At 48.1% G+C, this 20,003-nt stretch overlaps 1 protein-coding gene across 5 annotated transcripts; it reads left to right on the forward strand.

Annotated features, from left to right (window-relative positions):
* Positions 1-12,638: 12,638 nt before the first annotated feature.
* Positions 12,639-19,745, forward strand: BMP4 (bone morphogenetic protein 4). Of its 5 annotated transcripts, none has more exons than XM_005901930.3 (4): positions 12,639-12,949; positions 16,088-16,212; positions 17,270-17,649; positions 18,612-19,745. In XM_005901930.3, exons 3-4 carry the CDS (start codon positions 17,277-17,279, stop codon positions 19,466-19,468), a joined length of 1,230 nt encoding a protein of 409 aa, XP_005901992.1. In that variant the 5' UTR covers positions 12,639-12,949; positions 16,088-16,212; positions 17,270-17,276; the 3' UTR covers positions 19,469-19,745. The 5 variants fall into 5 exon arrangements, with proteins under 5 accessions (XP_005901992.1, XP_070233927.1, XP_070233929.1 ...); XM_070377826.1 differs by having other exon boundaries at positions 12,665-12,739; positions 17,323-17,649; XM_070377828.1 differs by lacking the exon at positions 12,639-12,949 and adding an exon at positions 14,978-15,100 and having other exon boundaries at positions 17,323-17,649.
* The last annotated feature ends 258 nt before the right edge of the window (positions 19,746-20,003 follow it).

Here is a 20,003-nt window from a genome sequence, read left to right on the forward strand (position 1 = left end):
AGGTGACCTCCACAAATGTTGAGTGAGAACAAAAGAAAAAGACTCAGGGTCCACGGCTTTGCCTGATAGCTGTGGGATGGCTCAACTTTCAGCAGGTTACCAGGCAAGAACACTTTCACCATTTTACTCTGGAAGTTAGTTCAGTAGTCCAACAGCTGGTCTCCTTTATTCTATCCTTGCCTTCGACACAGTAGCCAGAGTGCTCCTGATAAACTGTAAGTTTCATCATGCGACTTTTCTGTTGCGAACCCTCCAGAAGCTTCCTGACTCACTTGTAATTAAAGCCAAAGCCCTTTCCAGGGCTGGAACTAGGGTAAGGTGACCGAGGCACTGAGGGCAGTTTGAGGAGGTGCTCGCTCTTAGGGCCCACCTGCCCTCCCAGGTCCCTGAGAGAGAGCGCCTCCTTACTTTGTGGACCCTCGGCCCTCCCCCATCCCCCTAGACACTGACTCTGACTCTGAGTGAAGACCATCACCATCTAACCTCTCACCCCGCCACCTCTCTGACCTTCATCTCCCCGCACTGGCTCACTTGCCTCCTGGGGTTTCCCCGACACACACCAGGCCCACTTCCATCTCAGCGTTTATGCTGCCCTTCCTTTTGACAAAATGTGGTTTCCTCAGATATCCATTTGGCTGCCTCCCTCATTTCCTTCAGGTCTCTGCTCAAGTGTCACCTTTTCCATAAACCATTCCATGATTGCCCTATTAAAATTCAACCTCATCACCACCTCTCTTTCCCACATTATTTTTATTCTTAGTACCTGTTGCCATCTAGCATGCTATAGTTTGTGTTTATTTTGTCAGTGGTCTGCCTTTCCTACTAGGAAATAGAAAATTACAGGATTTCAGAATAAACAGGGTACAAGCATGCTCAGTCATGTCCAGCTCTTTGTGACCCTGTAGACTGTAGCCCACCAGGCTCCTCTGCCCATGGAATTTTCTAGGCAAGAATACTGGAGTGGGTTGCCATTTCCTCCTCCAGGGTATCTTCTTTACCCAGGAATCGAACCTGTATCTTTTGCATCTCCTGCATCGGCAGGCAGATTCTTTACCACTAGCGCCACCTGGGAAGCCCAAGAATAAACAGTGGTTTACTAAAGGGATCAGAAGAGTATGACTTGTTTTTATATGGTCTATGAGCTCAGAGTGGTCTTACAAACTGGAACTGTGCCCCTGCTTTCATATATTGAGGTCCTAACCCTCAACGCCTCAGAATGAGACATTATTTGGAAATTGGGTCATTGCAGATATAATTAGTTGAGATCATACTGGGATAGGGTAGACTCCTAACCCAATGTGACTGGTGTCCCAACAGAAAGGAGAAATTGGGACACAGACATACAGGAAGAACACTGAATGAACATAAAGGCAGAGATCAGGGTAAAGCCTCTGCAAGTCAAGGAATGCTGAAGGTTTCCAGCCGACCAGCAGCAGCCACGAGAGAGGTGTAGAATAGTCTCTCCGTCATAGCCCTCTGGAGGACCCAACCCTGTTGACACTGTTATCTCTGACTTCTCATCTCTAGAATTGTGAGAGAATAAATTTCTTCTGTTTAAGCCACACAGTTTGTGACACTTTGGTACAGCAGCCCTAATAAACTAATACACATGGTTTGTACATCTGTAAACAATTGTAGAAGGAGGAGGAGGAAGAGAAGAAAGGGAGAAGGAGGTGGTCCAGGAGAGAGGAAGGAGAGAAAGAAGAAATAATGGGAGGCAGTATGTGGCCCACAAAGCCTAAAATACGTGCTGGCTGGTCCTTTACACAAAAAGCTTGTTGACACCTAAAGTTTAGTGATCATATAGCCCATATAACTCATGAAGAAAGGGTGGCCTTTAAAAATAAAATCATGTATCCAAGTTCATACATGTAGTATGAACCCATTTTATCTATACCTAAAACCAGACTATCTGATTTTAAGTCTGTTTTTTAAAAAAATTACACTACCATGACGACCAGACTTTAAAAGACGAGTTCATCAGTTTCCCCTTGTTTAAGTACTGCTGCTAAGTCGCTTCAGTCGTGTCTGACTCTGTGCAACCCCATAGACGGCAGCCCACCAGGCTCCCCTGTCCCTGGGATTCTCCAGGCAAGAACACTGGAGTGGGTTGCCATTTCCTTCTCCAATGTATGAAAGTGAAAAGTGAAAGTGAAGTGTTTAAGTACAAAATGTTACTAAGACAATGTTTCCATCTATTATTCCAGCCTGGAAACCTGAGTTGTTTACAGAAACATATAGTAACCCATAATCTTTTGGAGCAAAGCACTACTATGATCCATATTTTTTCATTTTTGCTTTTGGGGCTTGCACTCCAGCAACTCATTTTCTGTGACACTGGTTCTGAAGCTATAATTCAAACATAAAGATCAGGAACAGTGTCTGCCTGCTCTCCAGAGCTTCTACAAGCTGTGTAGTGTAGAGTTTGGTATTATGCATTTTATGCTAATGAGAAGCAAAGTAGAAGAATTAACTGTTGAAACAAACCCACATACCAGTGCTAAAGACAAAGCTCATGGTAATTCTTTTAATGTACTGCTAACTCAGGAAATTGCAAGATGAATCTATTTTGTCTTCATCAGCTCTGTGACTTGATGGTATAGACCAAAAAAAAAAAAAAAAGCACCTCATATTCTTGCAAATTCACCTTGGGTGAGGTGTTTAAACATCTGAGGGCTCTCAGTTTTGCCATCTTTTAGCTGCCAAAAATGATAGTTCTTACTGCAAAGGGTTACTGGAAGGGGTATAGGAGTGGAGGGCAGAGGTGTTTTCTTCCCTTCTATGGCTGCTTAATAAGTCAAAGCATGTGCTGTGCTGTGCTCAGTCACTTCAGTCTTGTCCAGCTCTTTGCAACCTATGGACTGTAGCCACCGAGGCTCCTCTGTCCATGGGATTCCCCACGCAAGAATACTAGAGTGGGTTTCCATGCCTCCAGGGGATATTCCCAACCCAGAAATCAAACCCATAGCTCCCATATCTCTGGTGTCTCTTGCATTGCAGACAGGTTCTTTACCCACTGAGCCACCTGTTGAAGCATAGTTGAAGCATGTTGAAGCATAGATATCACTAATAAAGAGTGCTGTGTATCAATTTCTATTAAGGTGCTAGTGAACCTAAACTGTGGAGGAAATGAAAAGGAAGTAAATGGGTTAAAGACAGTTTTCCGGCAAAGAGTATATGGGAGGACTGAACTTCCCAAGTTCAGAATGCACAAGTACCACAGGAATTACATTACCTAAATCTGAACAAATTTTGCTCATTTTCCAGAATCCCCTCTCTAAAGCAGGAACCTCATCTAGAGCTGAAATCTGGTGTTTGTTAGCTGGGCAGCCTTCAATGATTTACTTAATGTTTCTATGCTGCTGCTGCTGCTAAGTCGCTTCAGTCGTGTCCGACTCTGTGTGACCCCATAGACGGCAGCCCACCAGGATCCTCCGTCCCTGGGGTTCTTCAGGCAAGAACACTGGAGTGGGTTGCCACTTCCTTCTCCAATGCATGAAAGTGAAAAGTCAAAGTGAAGTCGCTCAGTGGTGTCCGACTCTTTGCGACCCCATGGACTGCAGCCTACCAGGCTCCTCTGTCCATGGGATTTTCCAGGCAAGAGTACTGGAGTGGGGTGCCATCACCTTCTCCATAACGTCTCTATGCCTCTCTTCAAATGTTTAAAAAAAAGGGGGGGGCGGGGAGGGAGTTGATGGGAAGGGAATAACTGTAGTATATAAACTGTAAATTGTTTCAAGAATTAAATGAGATAATGAAACTTGAACCCGACAATGTTCAAGAATCCAAAGTATGTTGATTTTTCTTATAAGTATACGGTTGAAGGAAATATGCAAATGTTCACATAATTATAATTATTTACATAATTGTTCATCTAATTATAACTAGCATGTGGAAACCCATCAGCATTTATTTTCATAAATGCCACTAGCCATATGTTTTGTGATCTGTGAAATAGTTTCACATACGCTCCAGCATTTGAGCTACACATTAAAAGTCTCCAGAGTCTTAGGTGGGCAAGTGGGGGCCAGCTAACCTGGGTAGAGCTGAGTTCCAGGTCACACTTCTGCTTTTCTGCCAGGTCCTTTCCCCTGTGTGTGTTGGCCCTAAATGGAGAGACATTTCTATTGTCTCAGTTAAGAGTTAAGAACATTTTGCTGTTGGGTGTGAAAGCTGTATCACTGAGTCAAGGTTTGTGTGTGTGCAACTTGGAGACATTATCCCAGTAAGGAAGGTTTACTGCAGACACTATAGTCTAGAGGTTTTTCAACATTTCCTGGGTCCCAAATCCCTTTGAAAATTTGATAAAATTATCCTTCCTTACATGCACTTTTACACTTACCCCCAAAATTGTATGCTTAAATTTGTGGCTTTCACAGATCCCCTAAATCCTTCTAGGATCCTTAATGAAGCCACATAGCAGGTTTAAGAATCTTTAAGAAGATTAGCATTTAATTTAAATACAACAAAGCCAGCACTCACTTTTATATTCTCCTTAAGGTCTTTAGTTTTTCAGTCCTCCACTTTCTATCCCCATTTTTTCCCTGGATTCTAAAGTAGGGGAAATAAGATGAGACTGAACAAACTCTTCTGATTCTAGCTAAAGATATAATCAGATGCAGGAGTGGCATCATTTTGGTACAAACTGAAGACATATTCTGGGAGTTGGTGATGGATAGGGAAGTCTGGCGTGCTGCAGTCCATGGGGTCGCAAAGAGTCAGACATGACTGAGCAACTGAACTGAACTGAACTGAAGACATATTTACCCATTACCTGTAGTTGACACCCTAACATGTTAAGCAACAAAGAAGGAACAAAAAGATATTCAAAATGAAAGACTTCTAAAGCAAAAGGTTCAAAATCCAGCATGTCACCCCTTTGTACTGGGTAATAGAGTTACCCAGTTTCACTTTTAACTCCTTTAGAAAAGGCTGGGGTCCCCTAGGTTGTTTGGCCATGACTCACTGCTCCACCAAAGACTATCTGAAGCCCCTTCCAGCAACCTTACACCTTTTGCTGGGCCTTCTCCATGCCAGCTCCTTGCTCCTCCTCTTCCTAACCTTATAAATCTCACCTGGCCAGTGTTGCATAAACTTGCAGGTACTGCTGTTGGACATGGCGAGTAGAAATAGCAGATCCCTTGAGCCCAGGCACCTGGGGAAACACACTCTTTTCCTTACCTGATGGGAAAATCCAGACTCGCTGCACAACCTGCTGTAAGATGGAACCAGTAGTGGAGAGAGGGGCTATATAACATATACTGTGTGGCCTGCTGTGCTTAGGCTCTTAGTCATGTTTGACTCTTTACGACCCCATGGACTGTAGCCTGCCAGGCTCCTCTGTCCATGGGGATTCTCCTGACAAGAACACTGGAGTGGGTAACCATTCCCTTCTCCAGGGGACCTTTCCAACCCAGGGATGGAACCCAGGTCTCCCGCGTTGCAGGCGAATACTTTACGGTCTGAGCCACCAGGGAAACCTATTACATATGCTATACAGATTTAATTTTTGCGACTGTAATGGGGCTCAGGTACCCTGTGCCCCAACGAATCTAAGGGCCGGGACAGCGCTCAGGGAATTGCAGGGAGGAGGAGCAAAATTGTCTCAGGAACCCTAAGTTAGGACCTATCTACCTACCTAGTTACCTACCTACCTATCTTCCTCCCTCCCACCTTTCTATCACCACCCCCACCCCCCGCAGGAATGGCCCAAAGGCTCCAATCTGGAAGACCAAGAACAGTCGGCAGCCTCTCCAGGTCTCACGCGCGGCAGGACGGAGATTCTGTGCGGGCGGCTCACCCCGCCTCCGGGACGCTGGCTTGTTTATTCAAGTGTGCGTCAGATTAGCCACCTGGGGCACAAATCCTGTGAAGAGTCTTAGAGCGAGGCGAGCTCTTGCAGGTAGGAAAGTGTAGCCGCCGCGCTCAAAATAATGCGGGGCTGGCGGTGCGGGAAGCCGGGTGGCCTCCACCCACGCTGCGCTGACACCCCGGGTGCCTGCCAGGTCGCGCGCCGAGGTCCTCGGGGTGGCAGCCCAACCCCGCCTCTGACCCGAGTGGGTGCAGGAAGAGGAGCAGGAGAGATGTGTCCGCAGCCGCCTGAGAGGAGCGAGAGGCGCCTGGGCTGTCTCTGGGCCCGGGTATCCAGGTCGCGGGAGCCGGGCGTCCTTTCGCTCGCACCGGCGGATCGGCCCCCTCCCTACAGTTTAGTCTCTCAACGCCTCTCCGATTTCTCGGACTCCTTGAAGTTGAGTTTGTGTCATCTCTGGGCCTGGTCCTGGGGACGCCAAGGGCCGGAAAAGAGGTAACACGGGCCACATGCACTTCGGACCAATCTCTTCGTGTCTGAGCTGGGACTTGGCATTGGTGAGAGAGGCGCTCCTTCAGAGCCCTATGTTCTGTATTACTTTCCTGTCCCCAGCCCGTCCCCAGTGCAATCCCCCAAGCCAGGGGCCTCTGGAATCTGGAGATGGACCCTATTCCTTTCTCTGATGCTGTTGCCGCTGCTCCTTTGGGCTTAATGCATTTTTATCTTATGAAATAAGCATATGGTGTCCCTGACTCCCCCGATCCCGAGACTGATGCTTTATAATGCCCAGTCTGAGCCTCTGAAAGAGGCGAAGGAAGGGAAGGGCTGTACACAGTGCAGATGCCTCCCGGAGCTTCTCTTCCAGCCCACTTGTTCCTGCCCTCCTCAGTTTGAGAAAAACGTTGGGGGGCAGCACCTTGCCCCCTAACTTGGATTGCTTGCACTGGTCCCCAGAGACCAGGTCTTGGTGGTTGCCACTGCTTTACTTTAGGGACCCGAGAGTGGATTTCCTGAAGCCATAGGTCCCTTTCATCCCTGCTGTAGACATGGGGACTACAGATTATGCTTCTAGCTTTGTCCTATGCAGCCCCTTGGCTACCTGAGGTGATGAAATATTGTCTCTAGCTGGTAGGCTGATAGTCAAATAACTTAAAAAAATCATTTTGAAAGAATATTTCTTGTAAACTCTTACTGAAATACAGCACAAGTAGAAAAGTGCACACATTTCATGTATACAGCCTGATGAGTTTTCACAAAGTGAACACCAACAAGCATTTGTTACATCTATATGTAATCCTTGACAGGATTACAGATAATATATTATTCTTGAAGAGGACATTAGTGAAGAGGATCTCCCTTTCCCAATGACCTTGATATATTTAGGCCATCTGTGAAAATATCCAAGTTTCATTTATACAATAACAAGTTCTTGTGTCACAAATCCCTTTGGACAAAGCTTTCCTTGCAAAAGACTCTTAGCATGAAGTAAGGGGAGACAGATAGTATTGCCCAGTTGACATCTGGTTGGGAAACCACAACAACTCATTTGATACAGTCTGATGTCCATGTAGGACTATGCTTCTGCCTCCAAAATTGACCCCACAGTGACACTGCATTTTATCCAGGTCACACTGTTCATGCACAACAGGGAGAGAAAGAGAAGAGTGTATATGCTGAGAATGAAGACATTCCAAGGTTTTAACTTTCTTGCTACATTCCATAATAATTTATTTCCAAACAACATCCCTGCTATAGAATCAAGCGGCTGCAACTGACCTTTTTTTTTTTTTTTTTAAGAAAGGAAAGCTAAAACAGAGAGAAGCCAAATATCCTGCACTGTGTACCAATCCCATGTTCTTTGTCATAACCCTTCCTTGGAAAGGGAGGAATTTCAACATCCATGCCCTGTCTGCCATCCACATGTTAAACAAGTTAAGACATAAAAGCAGTCTTTTCATCTGTATGATCTCTCTGCAGTCATCAATAGAGTTCTCTGTCCATTTTTGGTCTGTTTTGATGGATTAAAAATATATTCCAGAAAGTAGCAAGATAACAGTGTAAAGTATAAGGAACTGAAGTCATCTTACATTTTATTTTATTCATGAGAAAATATTAGAATCCAATATCTTTATCTTTGAGTGAGGTGTATCAAGGGTTGACAACAGTCAAATGTTTGGAGAAAGAAAACTTTACAATCAGGTTTCTATTTCTTCTGCTGACCAGCAAAGAGGAAATGGGCTCACATTTTAGCAAGAAGTATAGAGAAAAATTGTTAAAAGTGAGAGGTGTTAGGGATCAGAAAAATCAGAGATGGAAAATGCTTTGGATATGTCATCTAATCTATTATTTCCTATTATTATTGCTCTCACTAGTTATGACTGTCTACTTTGACAGGTATTAGTTATCTTGGCAGAGATTATGTTCCTGGGTCAGATCTATACCAATAAATCATAATGAATGTTAATGCAATGAATACAGATTCAGGTAAACAGCCCTTATTCAGTCAATGCCTGAGATGTGTGAAGTACCAACGACTACAAAATCAACAAGAAATATAGCCCTTTCCTTTAAACAGTTTCACTAGCTAAATAAAAGTCAATACCAGGGTGGCTTCTCACCTACTTTACTCATGTAATCATTACCTTTGCAAAATAATAATAGCCAATATTTATTGAACAGTATGTACCTGCCATTTTATTACATTAACTCATTTAATGCTTATAAGAACATTATGAAATAGAAATTGTTATTCCCAGATTACAAAGGAGGAAACCAAGACTCTGGAGGTTAAGTCATTTGACCATGATTTTAACTAATGATATATGTTTCTTGATCTTGAGCCCAAAAAAGACCTATGTGGACTCTGGTCCATCCTCATATTTTACAATGAGGAAACAGACCCAGCAGAGGTAAGTAGCCTCTTACTTAAGATCACAGCCTTTTCCCGAGGAGGGTCACATAAGTCTTGCCCTAAGGTGGGTTATGTAATAAGAGCTGCTGCTGCTACTGCTGCTAAGTCACTTCAGTAGTGTCCGACTCTGTGCGACCCTATAGACGGCAGCCCACCAGGCTCCACCGTCCCTGGGATTCTTCAGGCAAGAACACTGGAGTGGGTTGCCATTTCCTTCTCCAATGCATGAAAGTGAAAAGTGAAAGTGAAGTCGCTCAGTGGTGTCCGACTCTTAGCAACCCCATGGACTACAGCCTACCAGGCTCCTCCGTCCATGGGATTTTCCAGGCAAGAGTACTGGAGTGGGGTGCTATTGCCTTCTCCGTGTAATAAGAGCAGGAGAAGATAAATTTCTAGGTCGTGATTTTGTTCAGTCTTCTAAGGACCAAGAAGATATCCTGAAATTTTCTGTAACAGTAAGCTGCAAGGATGGAGCTGCTGGTATCCTGGCCTTGAGAAAGCCTCCAGGACAAGCCATGTTAGTCAGAAACTGTGGCCATGGGGATCCACCCTTTTGCAGGCCCAGCTCTCAGCTTGTAGAGGTGAAGTCAGGTTCAGCTAGTCTGAATTTGAATCACCACCTACTAGTTTTGTGACCTTGAGCAACTTATACAAGCTCTCTAAATTTCAGATTCTCATCCATAGAGCTGAAATTTTATGAGGGTCACTGTGAGGGCTAGACAGCAAATATGAAACAAATGGCAAATATTAATAAGAGAAAAGCAAATGCCACATGCCTCCTGAGATCCCTTATAATTCCAATTCCATAGCTTCAGCAGACACTCAATAGGCAAAGATTTGAAGACTTGATGTGGTTTTTAATCAAGGACTTAGAAGCAAGGACTATTACACCTATAGGATTAGAAATCTTTTCATTTGCAAAAACCTATTTTGTGTGTTCTAGATGTAGTAATACTATGATTACCATATTTAACAGTTTATAAAGCACAAGCTAGGCATATTCCTTACCTGATTAATAATGTCTAGGTGTCAGCCTTTCAGGGGTATCAGCACTGAAATTATAAGTGAAATGACTTTCAAAACAGTAGTTTTTAAGCTTTAGTGTACTGGGAATCAGAGAACCTTGTGAAATATGTAGATTTCTGGATCCAGATCTTAGACATCCAGGCCAGGAAATCTGGATTTTTATCTGCACCTCCAGCCTTGTTCTGAAGTTTATGGCCCTCAGAACATACATTGAGAAAGGCTGTTCTAAGGGCTCACTCACTGTCCAGCCCAATGAACAATGAACGAATGCCCTCCATTTAGCAGTAGCAGCAGAGGAGCTCTTGAACGATGATGGATTTCTCTTCCTAATCTATATGCTTTGAGGATACAGTTTCATTGGTTCCGTCCATATTATGTTCTATAAAAACACCAAGATTCCCAAGTAAACTTGAGATGGGGAAAAGACTGGACTGATTGCCCTCACCAATTCTGATCACTAGGCTGTAATCAATTAAGCTCTCTAACCAACAAGTGATTTTTTCTTTGGCATGAGAGAGAAAAAGAGTGAGTGGAAGGAGTTGATAAGATGGTTTGCACCCATCTAAAATGTGGGCTAGAAATAAAGCTGTCTCAAGAGAGCTGAAGCTGAGTTCTCTCCACACACATTGAAAGATTCATATCAGGGTCTCAACCAGGTATGACAGGTGGCTTAATTAGAAACTCCTGAACTATGAGTTTCACAAACTCGTGGGTGGGCCAATGGCCACTTTAGTATCTGGGCTTCAGCAAAATGAGATAACAGCTATCATCCAAAAATATTTAGGTTAAAAAAAAAATACTATTATCTGGTGCTTTAAAATAAAATAAAATAAGGACATTCTTTTAAGAATAGCATATCACTGTTGAATTCAAGTTTAAATATTAAGGAACATATTTTGTTAATGATTAAAACAGTAGTGATTGATTTAGGGGACTTGGTAAACATTTAATCTGTCCTTATTCCTTACTGAAGGAGCACACTGCCTAGTGCCCCAGGATGGGCATTAGGTAACTATTTAATGGAGTTTTAATTTTGTGTTGTTATTAATAATTAATGTAATTTTGATTATGTTGGAAGCTGGAGGTATATTGTCAGCATCCTTTCAGGGCAGTGGTATTGCCCTGACCTGTTTAATCAGAGATTCTTAGAGGAAGTGGGCTCAGCAGTGATTTAAATGAAAGAAGGTTGATATTTAATAAAACTTCAATTAAAAATTTAAATCACTTTCAAATTAAAAAGGGTCATGGAAATTATCTGGCCTAATTCTTTCATTATGCAGATGAGAAAACTGAGACCCATGAGAATTAAAGGGCTTGCCCAAAGCCATTCAGCTTGTCTTCCTTGTTTGATGTTCTGTTGGGTTAAAAGACTTCACAGGCCTGACTTGGAAAAGATGGCAGGAGACCTTGGCTCTGCTTTCACAGTTGTTTCTCTGATCTCATGCACTTTCCACCCTTTTGTAACCTGTGTTCCACACAGGAAGTAGTTCCTGTTTTCTAAATATTGGAAGTGTGTGAAGGTAGTTTTTAGAGAAGAGCTACATTGGACCAGTATCTTTTTAAGTTAAGACCTAAATGCCCTGCTTGAGACAGTGAAGGGTAATGACTATCCCAGGGAAAGAAATCCAGCACTTTAGTATACCCGTGCTCCATCCTTTAGTATGCCCCTGCCTACCTAGAGCTATGGGCCGTGACCCTCAGCCCTGCCCTGCAGCCAGAGTAGCTCCAGAGCAGAGGCTGTGATTTAATTCAGGGCTCTGGGCGAGTCTCATTAACCTGGCTGTACTTCCCCTTCAGTGTGTGTAAAACAGAGAGATGATGCTGATATCTTCCTCACTGCTCCATCAGAGGCACTGTGTGAATTTAGCTCCTGTTTGGGAAGGTTTTAAAGCTATACATTCCACCTCCCTGCTAATATGATTAATAGCACTTTCTTAATGGAAAGGGCCAACTCCTCATCTTCTTCTTCCTTTAAAAACAGACCAAAGGGTGTCTTTTCTTGTGTCCCTGTGGCCGTAAAGGTTGTTGCTTCTATGGTTGTTACCTCTTTAGAACATCAGATTGCTGAGGTTAAGGATTCTTAGGTGCACCACAAGTAAACCACAACATCAAAAATCAACAATAACAACAACAAAAATAACTAACTGCCTTGTCGGTTCTTTGAACTTCTGAGTTACAGACTTTTCTGTTTGTGTAAAACCGTGGCCCCATCCTGTCTCCAAGCCACCTCTGTCCTCAGAAGGGTTAGGTCTAGAGGGGCAGAATGTCTACTAGGGGTGACTTTCTGAGGGTCATCACAAAGGCTTTACACAAGCATTAAAAAAAAAAAAAAAGTTTTGGAAGGAAAGTCATCTTTTAATAGCCAAAGAGGTACCTCTTTTAGGCACACAGCTCTGAGCACAGCCTGTTTCTCAACGTTTGGAAATCCTTTAACAGTTTATGGAAGGCCTCCCTTTAAACCAATCCAACAGCTCCTTTCTCCATAACCTGATTTTAGAGGTGTTTCATTATCTCTAATTATTCGGGGTAAATGGTGATTACTCAGTGTTTTAATCATCAGTTTGGGCAGCAGTTACTCCTAAAGTCAGGGAAGCCCAGACTCCCATGGGTATTTTTGGAAGGTACTGCGACTAGTCGGTGCATGCTTTCTAGTACCTCTGCACGTGGTCCCCAGGTGAGCCCCGATCGCTTCCCAGAGCTGGACACAGCGGCGTCCCAGCTCGGGCGGCGGCAGCGGCGGACTCCGGCGCTGACTGGGTTTCCGGGACCAGGGCCTGCGAGGCGAGGCCCGGCGGCTGGATGGGAGGATGTGGGCGGGGCTCCCATCCCAGAAAGGGAGGCGAGCGAGGGAGGAGGGAAGAAGGGAGGGGCTGCCGGGGAAGAGGAGGAGGAAGGAAAGAAAGAAAGAGAGAGGGAAAGAGGAGGAAGAAGATGCAAGAAGGCAGAGGAGGAAGGAGGGGGGGAACGGGAGCGGAGCTCGGCCCGGAAGCTAGGTGAGTTTGGCATCTGAGCCGAGGGACCCGAGCCTGCGACGTCGCTGCTGATCAGTGCTGAGTATCTCGCCTCTCTCCCTGATGGGATTCCCGTCCGCGCCGTCTCGAGCCTGCTGCGCCCCAGTCTTCGGCCCTCGCCCAGGTTCACTGCAGCTGTTCAGAGGTCCCCAGAAGCTGCTGCTGGCGAACCCGCTACTGCAGGGACCTATGGTGAGCAAGGCTAAACCTGGCGAAGGGCGGAGTGGGGTGCTGAGGCGCATCCTTGAGGGGAGAAGTAGGGGATTCTGGTTGTGGTCGAGGCAAAATATGTTACCCCCGCCCCCCAAAGGTGGTACTAGAGGTTACTAGAGGTAGGGATGCTGGTGCTGAAAGACACTTCCATATACACTTATTGCCTCTGCCCCGACCACTTTCTCCGTTCGGTAGCCCCGGGCGACTTCACCGTTTAGTAGGTTCGGGACAGGAAAAAAGGGGAGAGGAGAAGCCTTTCTTTGGAGGTCGTTGGGAAAGACTATGGGATCTTAAGCGGAACATGCCGCTCGTGGACTAGCATTTGCGACTGTCCGGCGGGAAGAGTCGGAGAGAAAAGGGAGAGGTGGCTCTGAGGTCCGGAGAAAGTGAGGGGATTGAGGGGCGTCGAGGTGGAGAGAGAACACCTAACCTAGGCTGGTTCGGTGGTGGGAAGCGCAGTTCTGCGGTTTCTGGAGCGTGCGCGCCGCCGGAGGGCTGCGTCTAGGGGAGTGTCACCCAACCTAGCCAGCCCCCAGTAGGCGAAAGCCCCTGAGCGCAGGCGAACCGCAGTTGCCCAACACGCCTACTCCACGAGCTATTCTCGTGGAGTTGGAGCATCCAGGGAGTCGCTCTTCCATCATTTCATGGTGTAGGGTCTGTCGGGACGATGGCCGGGATGCTAGCCGCTCTGGGGATGCAGGTTCCTGGGTTGTCGTGTCCTTCGGAGAGTCTCTGGCAATATGCACATCGGACGCACTGCTCTTACTGGCCCTCCCGGCCCAAAGCCGACGGGAGAGGGTCCTGGGGTTCTCAGGTCCCTGCAGACCCCTGCCCGCGGGAGCTGGGCCAGCGGCCTTAGACGCTTCCCAGGCACCAACTGGTGGATGGTTAGCATCGCGTTTTATGAGCTGAAGTCTTTGTGAGACATTAAAACCTCGAAAGACATTGAGTTGGTAAACTGAGGCCAGCTCTGAACAAACTTTGGAGTTAGGAGAAAACTCGAGCAAGAAAGAAAAAGACAATTGCCACAAGATCCATCCCAGACCCCCAAGAAAAATTTCTGGAGACGAAAGTGATTTTCGGCTTTTATCTCTTAATTAAGAAAATTGGGGGAGAAAAATGTGATTAGAGAAGAATCCTTCTGAATCTGACACTGAAACACAACTCCCTCCTCCCCAGGTTTCTGGGTTTTAGCGCAGCGCGCTCTCGCGCGGCGCCCTGGAAGATTCTTAGGGTCGGACGATGGTCTGGGGACTGCGGGGCTCCCGCCCTTTCCACTGTCCCTTTGCCCGCGGGGACCGGCCCTTCTTCGTCTGCTTTTCCCATTTCTGGAGCTCCTCCCACGGGCATTTTGAGGGGTCTACGCGTCTCAAAACTCTTTGCTCTTCCAAACCCTTTCGCAGTCAGCCCCAGCCGTGGCTCGGGAGCGGGAAAACCTAAAGCCGGTCAAAAAGCAGCGCGACTCTCGCCGGGTGTGGACCGTCGCGCAGGGGCGCCAGCGGCCTCCGCAACTCGGCCAGCGCGGTGTCTGGCGGCGCTGGGCAGCCGCGGCCGGAGAGAGGGCTAAGCGCTTGATCCTTTCCCCCTCTTCCTCCAAGTGCACCCAAGTTTGCGAGGGAGAGTGAGGTGGGCAACTTGAGCCCTTGAGCTCTGAAGCGACCCGAAGCAGCATCTGGGAACAACCCCAGGAAAGGGCAGCCGGTGCCCTGCACTTTGCAGCGGGAATCGTGGGACTCGGGACCCTGGGGCGGGCCGGGCTGCCGCAGAATTGCGTGGGTCAGGATTTTGAAAAGGCCCCGGGCTGCCGCAGTTGGTAGGTCAGGTTTTTTTATTTCTTCTTCTTCTTCTTTTAAGGCCCCTGTGCTGAGCGACCCACGCATGCAGCATCTTTGGTTAGAATCAGAACCCTAGTAATTCCTTGAGCTGTGGGTTGGTAAAATTCTTGAAGAAATATTTGCTGCGACTCTGCAGCTGGTGCAAAGGAGGAAGGGGGTGGGGGAGGAAGTGGCGGGGGAGGAGTAGTGGTTTAAAAAAGACGAGCTGGGGAGAGAGCGAGAAAGAGAGACGCAGACGCAGAGGTCGAGCGCAGGCCGAAAGCTGTTCACGGTTTTCACGACTCCTGGGAATGCGGTGGGATTTCCTTTCTGCGGCGGGTCGGGAGTTGTAAAACCTCCGCGACCTTGAGACCTGAAACATGTGATGCGCCTTTTCTCAGGAGATGCCTCTTTACGAGTCTGTCGCGAGCCTTGCATCCCTGCGCCTGCCGCCGTGCCTTGAATGGCCCGCCGACCACTTTGGGGATTTGCTTTGCTTGACGGGGGATCGCCGTAGTGCGGAGTTTTTCTCCGTAAAGGAACGGGAGGAAGGAGCCTAGCGGCGGCTTTCTCACCACCTTCCCACACCGATAACCGCCTAAATATCTCCCCCTCCCGTCCCGCGCGACAGGGTCCGCAGCTTTGGGCTGGGAGCTAAAGCGGCTGTCCAGTTCTTCTCGACATTCTCAGGCGTTCGCCAGGGGGTGACTAGCTGTCACTGGGAGCAGTATTTGGCCTCTCCGAGACCCTGGGGAGGAAGTGGGGTGCGCGCGGCGTGTGTGTTTGTGTGTCCCTCAGCGCTTTCCTTTTTAAATGACCCTCGGTGTTGAGGCTTTCGGCGGCTGAAACTCCGCGGCCCCCTATCCCGGCCCCACTGGAGGCGGGCTCGCGCTGAAAGGCGCAGCCCCTACGGTACTCCCCAGACCCTTGGCTTCAGGCCGCTGGCACGAGGGCCCAGCCCGACGCCCCGAAGGCTACAGGTAGGGGCGAGGACCACGTCCTCCACGCGCCGCACCCAGACACCCGCCGAGGGCTCCGCAGAGCGCCACGGCGAGCTCCTCCCGGACGGCTGGAGGTTTGGGGCTGCGGGCGGGGAGGCCGGCCTCTCCGGGAGGGGGTGGGGCCCGGGGCGGGAGGGGTTGGGGGCGGGGGCGGGCGCGCTGGCCCTTTCACCGCCCGCCTCGGGGAGGGCGGGCTCCTCCGTGCGTGGGGCGGGGCCTCTGCGCTCACGTGACTCATAGGGGCTGGAAGAAAAACAGAGTCCGTCTGCGCCAGTCTCATTATATTCAAATATTCATTTTAGGAGCCATTCCGTAGTGCCATCCAGAGCAACGCACTGCCGCAGCTCCTCTGAGCCTTTCCAGCAAGTTTGTTCAAGATTGGCTGTCAAGAATCATGGACTGTTATTATATGCCTTGTTTTCTGTCAGTGAGTAGACACCTCTTCCTTCCCTCTTCCCGGGAATTCACTCTGCCCTCCCCACCCGCGCTCGCCTTGTGTCCCTCCCGTCGGACCTTCCTTCCAGAGTCCACACTCTTCTTTCTGGCAGCGCTGTCGCTTTCTTCTAGGCCGGGCAGCCACTGCGCTCGGAGCCTACCGGTTCTGGTTAAAGTGCAGCTTGCTCCACTGGCTCTCTGTCTGATCACTGCGTTACAAGAAAGGGGAGCGAGAAGGGGCTGAACAAACGGAAAGTCCTCAGTCGGGGGAGTTGACCGCCCCCCTCCCCACATGACTGGGAGCACCCAGTGCCCCTGTGGCGCGCTCCTAGCTGCTTGTCAAAACTCACAGAGGTCGCCCTTGGAATCATCCCCTCCCACACCCCCTTCCCTGGGAGTGAGCGAGAGGGCGCGATCAGATGCTTTTTGCTGGGCATTTCAAAACTCCTCAGCCACAGTAAAATAAACCCTCTGGCCACTCGGTACGCTCCCAGATCCTGCCGCCCCGTGTCTTCACCCTGCTCCTGCTTCTCTGCTTTCCCTCCCTCCGAACCAGCTGGAAGTTGTGGAAGTCGGGCTAGGAAGGGCGGAGGAAGAAGGGGGGTGGAGGAGAAGGGAGAGAGAGGCTGAAGGTCTGAAGTGGAGAGGAGAGCGCTGGCATTTGAACTCTCCCTCCCCCACCCTTCTTTACCTTCTCACTGTTAACTGTTTATCCCTAAAGAAGCCAGGCTGAGATCATGGCTCAGATAGCAGTTGGGACAAAAAAAGATTAACAGGATGGAGGCTATCTGATTTGGGGTTATTTGACTGTAAACAAGTTAGACCAAGTAATTACAGGGCAATTCCTACTTTCAGGCCGTGCATGGCTGCAGCTGGTGGTGGTGGTGGGGGGTGTGTGTCAGAGGAAGACACAAACTTGATCTTTCTGACCTGTGTTACTTCTGGACCCTCTAGCTGTAGCTCTCCACGCCTATGCAGAGACATCTCTATTTCTCTCTAGTTATTGGTGTTTATTTATTCTTTACCCTTCCACCTCCTCCCCTCCCCAGAGACACCATGATTCCTGGTAACCGAATGCTGATGGTCGTTTTATTATGCCAAGTCCTGCTAGGAGGCGCGAGCCATGCTAGTTTGATACCTGAGACGGGGAAGAAAAAAGTCGCCGAGATTCAGGGCCACGCGGGAGGACGCCGCTCAGGGCAGAGCCATGAGCTCCTTCGGGACTTCGAGGCCACACTTCTGCAGATGTTCGGGCTGCGCCGCCGCCCGCAGCCTAGCAAGAGCGCAGTCATCCCGGATTACATGCGGGATCTTTACAGACTTCAGTCTGGGGAGGAGGAAGAGGAAGAGCAGATCCAGGGCATCGGTCTGGAGTATCCTGAGCGCCCCGCCAGTCGGGCCAACACCGTGAGGAGCTTCCACCACGAAGGTCAGTCCCTTACCTGGAATCTGGACTGGGGTGGGGCAGTGGAAGCTGTGGGAAGGCGAGGAGTTCAGGTTACATCAGAGCCCCAAATCCAGGAGACTGGGAAAAGAGAGCTGCTTACCTTCAAGAGTCTCCAGAGCTGTGGCTGAATTTATTTTTTGGAGACAGAAGGGAAGGGAGGGGTCGGCGAGAAGGGAATGACACCACTCAGACGTGGGTTAGCCCCTGCGGTGTGTTTTTGCTATATCAAAGCCTTTTATGCCAGGTTTTCTGCCTTTTTTTTTTTTTTTCCAAAGCACCTACTGAATTTAATATTACAGCTGTGTGTTTGTCAGGTTTATTCAATAGGGGCCTTGTAATCCGATCTGAATGTTTCCTAGCGGATGTTTCTTTTCCAAAGTAAATCTGAGTTATTAATCCACCAGCATCATTACTGTGTTGGAATTTATTTTCCTCTCTGTAACATGATCAACAAGGCATGCTCTGTGTTTCCAAGATCGCTGGGGAAATGTTTGGTAACATACTCGAAAGTGGAAGAAGAGGGAGAGGGTGGCTGTGTGCATGTTCCCTCCTGCCTCTGCTCTGTTGGCCCCTCTTCTTCTTTACAACCACTTGTAAAGAAAACTGTGTACACAAAGCCAAGAGGGCTTTAAAAGGGGAGTCTGATGGTGGTGGAGTAAGGAGTTGACACATGGAAATTATTAGACATGTAAAGGAGGTTGGGAGATTCTGTCTTTGGTGCTTGCTGAATGCTAGCTAGGCTTGGCTGGTCTGCTCACTGCCTCATTTATCTGCTCTGTGAAATTAAAGGTATGCTTATTTCTCCCAAATAGGCTTCCACTATAAACAGAGTTCACTACTCATCACCCAACTCTTAGCTGTTTCTTGACTTTTCAGTCTCTGAAAAGGCTCATTTGCTTTTTTTCTCTGTTCTCTTATTTTTTTTCCTCCCCAATGGTGCCTAGAACATCTGGAGAACATCCCAGGGACCAGCGAAAACTCTGCTTTTCGTTTCCTCTTTAACCTCAGCAGCATCCCAGAGAACGAGGTGATCTCGTCTGCCGAGCTTCGACTCTTCCGGGAGCAGGTGGACCAGGGCCCTGACTGGGAGCAGGGCTTTCATCGTATAAACATTTATGAGGTTATGAAGCCCCCGGCAGAAGTGGTGCCTGGGCACCTCATCACACGACTACTGGACACAAGACTGGTCCACCACAATGTGACGCGGTGGGAAACTTTTGATGTGAGCCCTGCAGTCCTTCGCTGGACCCGGGAGAAGCAGCCCAACTATGGGCTGGCCATTGAGGTGACCCACCTCCATCAGACACGGACCCACCAGGGCCAGCATGTCAGGATTAGCCGATCGTTACCTCAAGGGAGTGGGGATTGGGCCCAGCTCCGGCCCCTCCTGGTCACCTTTGGCCATGATGGCCGGGGACATGCCTTGACCCGACGCAGGAGGGCCAAGCGTAGCCCTAAGCATCACCCACAGAGGGCCCGGAAGAAGAATAAGAACTGCCGGCGCCACTCGCTCTACGTGGACTTCAGTGATGTGGGCTGGAATGACTGGATTGTGGCCCCACCAGGCTACCAGGCATTCTACTGCCACGGGGACTGCCCCTTTCCACTGGCCGACCACCTCAACTCAACCAACCACGCCATTGTGCAGACCCTGGTCAACTCTGTCAATTCCAGTATCCCCAAAGCCTGTTGTGTTCCCACCGAACTCAGCGCCATCTCCATGCTGTACCTGGATGAGTATGACAAGGTGGTTCTGAAAAATTATCAGGAGATGGTAGTGGAGGGATGTGGGTGCCGCTGAGATCAGGCCTTCTTTGGGGACACACACACACACACACACACACACACACACATCCCATCCACTACTCACCCACACACTACACAGACTGCTTCCTTATAGCTGGACTTTTATCTTAAAAAAAAAAAAAAGGAAAAAAAAATCTAAACATTCACCTTGACCTTATTTATGACTTTACGTGCAAATGTTTTGACCATATTGATCATATATTTTGACAAAATATATTTATAACTACATATTAAAAGAAAAAAATAAAATGAGTCATTATTTTAAAGGTAAACTAAGTTCTTTTTATCTTCAATTCTTTCTCTTTTCCTACACTCCGTCTCTTTTGGAGGAGATTTTTTTCTGTTAAGGTGGGGTTGGGGTACAGCAGAGGGTGGTACCTGGGGGTGGTTAAGTTGGAAGACAGGAAGTAGAATGATGGTGGAGGATGGGAATCGCCAGGGTGAATTGTTCTCCACTTCTGTTTAATGTTAACAAGGATAAGGAGGCAGCACCCTCTCCCATCTGGATGGCACATGCCTTGGAGAAACAG

The sequence above is a fragment of the Bos mutus genome, chromosome 10 (genome assembly GCF_027580195.1).
Source record: "Bos mutus isolate GX-2022 chromosome 10, NWIPB_WYAK_1.1, whole genome shotgun sequence".
Classification (NCBI taxonomy): domain Eukaryota; kingdom Metazoa; phylum Chordata; class Mammalia; order Artiodactyla; family Bovidae; genus Bos; species Bos mutus.